This window comes from Buceros rhinoceros, unplaced genomic scaffold (assembly GCF_000710305.1).
Source record: "Buceros rhinoceros silvestris isolate BGI_N320 unplaced genomic scaffold, ASM71030v1 scaffold24659, whole genome shotgun sequence".
Classification (NCBI taxonomy): Eukaryota; Metazoa; Chordata; class Aves; order Bucerotiformes; family Bucerotidae; genus Buceros; species Buceros rhinoceros.
The window spans coordinates 740-3,982 of NW_010431254.1; the positions used below are offsets into that span (position 1 = coordinate 740).

Consider the following 3,243-nt stretch of genomic DNA (forward strand, 5'->3'; position numbering starts at 1 on the left):
CCGGTAAGTACAATCTTTCTGGATCCTTTTGTTTCTGCCTAGGGTCAAAGACACCCCCTCTTCCAAAAAGAAGATATAATAATCCTCTTTATTTATTTTTTCATTATTTTTTTATTACAGCCCTTGCAGAAGAGAAAGAACTTAAGTGGTGAATATTTTGCAAAGGAGGCAGAGAGGCTGATACTGCAATATAGCTCTCATATCTCTCCTTCCCAATTAGATGCTGGTTTTAATTGCAGAGGGTATTTCTCTTTTCATGCTTTCAACCATCTCCTCTTTCCCGCAAGGGAGGGTTTCATTTGCAAGTTGATCCTAAGGATTCTGGTTCCTCTGGCATTTCTCTTCCCCTAAATGCATCTTTCTGCTCTTAAGTTTGTGGATGGGGGGCAAAATTTTCTAGTTCTGGCACGAGGAAGGCAAAAAAGGACCTTTTCTATCGAAAGATTAAGACCAAAAGCAACGCTTGCTCCGAATAATTCTAATGGGCATTTCAGAGATTCAAGGAAGGCTGCATCACCGCCGTTATTATTGCCATCCTTAGCAGTGCTCGGTGCCCATACGTTTGAAATATCTGGTGAAAGGAAGGGTGAAACCATATGGTGAAGGAGCTGCATCTCATTAGTACTGTATTATTTTCATCTGATTGGAGAAGCATGGTGTCTTCATTCGGGAACCTATATAGTAGGATAGATAATTTATCGGCTGGTAAGTGTCAAGGTATTTTTTTTTTCTTCCACTTTCAGCTTTTTTAACCAGGTCTCCTGCCGGGTCCTGGGGGCACAGAACACCCTGATCCAAGGCAGGCTGAGCGTTTCGGTCCTAGGTGCCTCTAGCTGTCACTTCCCCTTAGATCTGCTGATCGCATGGGCATGTGCTTTAGAAAGATTAATCATCTCCAAATGCTTTAATCAGTTAAAATGACTAATATGTGGTGAGCATTTATCTGATAATATACCAGTTGCGTTAATTTGTCGGTGCATTCGCGAGGGGAAGGTTTTCTTTTAAATCCGGGTTGTGAACCACGCACTGTTTTAAAGATGCTGGGGGGATTTCTGAAGGGAACCGTTCGGCCAGGGCCATCAGCAAACCTTGCACATTCCTTTGAACTTGCGTGTGGAATATGTTGAGCCGGGAGGGAGAGAGGTTCAAGGATTAAGATTCAATAACTTCGGGAGTTTGCATGTATGGGAGATGTAGTGCGACACCAAAGGAATCTACCCACGGGTACTTCCCCCCTAGACGATGCGGGCTCTGATGGCTACAAAGCTAAAATTGCAAACCAGTACAAAATCCTGGTCCGACAGCGGAGAACATATAAAGACGCAACACGTCCAGCTTGTGTGTTCACGTTGCTGTGTGGTCTGCGTGTGCTGTCCTCTTTATAGGTGGCACATACCAAAGGGGGGGGGATAAGGGAGCCTGGTATCGCGTGATTAAACCTTCTAACGTCTCTTCAGCATAAATCAGGGCAAAGCTCGCCCACCCGACACCCCTAGAGTTGGTTGTGAACCTCTGCCCAACAATGGCTGAACTTTGCAGGAGCCTCACACGAGTCTAGCAGGTAGGGGCTTAGTGAAAGGAGCGGGGCAGGAGAGAAATACTGAAATCTGCCTTTTTCTTCCTGTTGCAGTTTTGTAAACATCAACAAATGATGAAACCTTCCACGGCGAGGACGCTTCATAAGGGAAGGATGTTGTGGATAATTCTTCTAAGCACAATTGCTCTAGCATGGACTACACCAATTCCCTTGATAGAGGACTCAGAGGAACTCGATGAGCCCTGCTTTGATCCATGTTACTGTGAAGTGAAGGAAAGCCTTTTCCATATACACTGCGACAACAAAGGATTTATAAATATTAGTCAGATAACAGAGTCGTGGTCGAGACCTTTTAAACTTTATCTGCAGAGGAATTCCATGAGGAAATTGTACACCAACAGTTTTCTTCACTTGAACAATGCTGTGTCTATTAACCTTGGGAACAATGCACTGCAGGACATTCAGACGGGGGCTTTTAATGGGCTCCGAGTTCTGAAGAGGTTGTATTTGCACGAAAACAAATTGGACATTTTCAGAAACGACACTTTCCTGGGTTTGGAAAGTCTGGAGTATCTGCAGGCAGATTACAATGTCATTAAACGGATTGAAAGCGGGGCATTTCGAAACCTCAGTAAATTGAGGGTCCTTATCCTGAATGACAATCTTATCCCCATGCTTCCCACCAACTTATTTAAGTCTGTGTCCTTAACCCACCTAGACTTGCGTGGGAACCGGCTAAAAGTCCTTTCGTACCGTGGGATGTTGGACCATATTGGCAGGAGCCTGATGGAGATCCAGCTGGAGGAGAACCCATGGAACTGTACGTGTGAGATCGTGCAGCTGAAGAGCTGGCTGGAGCGCATCCCCTACACTGCCCTGGTGGGGGACATAACCTGCGAGACCCCCTTCCACTTCCACGGGAAGGACCTGCGGGAAATCAAAAGAAGTAAGCTCTGTCCCATGCTGTCCGATTCCGAGGTGGAAGCCAGCCTGGGCATCCCTCAGCTGTCGTCCAGCAAGGAGAATGCATGGCCTACGAAGCCTTCCTCCATGCTGTCCTCCTTCCATTTCACCGCTTCCTCTGTTGAGTACAAAACATCCAACAAGCAGCCCAAGCCCACCAAGCAGCCCAGGGCACCCCGGCCTCCCCCGACACCCCGCGGCCTGTACCCTGGGCCGAACCAACCGCCTGTGGCTGCCTACCAGACCCGGCCCCCCATCCCCATCATCTGCCCTACCGGGTGCTCTTGCAGTTTGCACATCAACGACCTGGGCCTGACAGTCAACTGCAAGGAGCGAGGGTTTCACAACATCTCTGAGCTCCTGCCCAGGCCCTTGAATGCCAAGAAGCTCTACCTGAGTGGGAATTTGATCCAGAAAATCTACCGCTCCGATTTCTGGAATTTTTCCTCCTTGGATCTCTTACACCTGGGGAACAACCGGATCTCCTACGTGCAGGACGGGGCTTTTATCAACCTGCCAAATCTCAAGAGCCTGTACCTTAAGGGCAACGACATTGAGCGGCTCACCCCGGGCATGTTCCGGGGCCTGCAGAGTTTGCATTACCTGTACTTTGAGTACAACCTGATCAGGGAAATCCAGCCGGCGGCCTTCAGCCTCATGCCCAACCTGAAGCTCCTCTTCCTCAACGACAACTTGCTCCGCACCCTGCCCACTGACGCCTTCGCCGGCACCTCCCTGGCCCG

General features: G+C 48.4%; 1 protein-coding gene across 1 annotated transcript; it reads left to right on the top strand.

Moving 5' to 3' along the window:
- Nucleotides 1-400: 400 nt before the first annotated feature.
- On the top strand, nt 401-3,238 carry SLITRK3 (SLIT and NTRK-like family, member 3; the record flags this gene model as incomplete). Its single annotated transcript, XM_010143375.1, has 3 exons — nt 401-931; nt 1,631-2,515; nt 2,558-3,238. Coding segments are annotated over exons 2-3 (1,548 nt in total), but the record flags the coding sequence as incomplete, so codon positions are not given.
- Between the last annotated feature and the right edge of the window lie 5 nt (nt 3,239-3,243).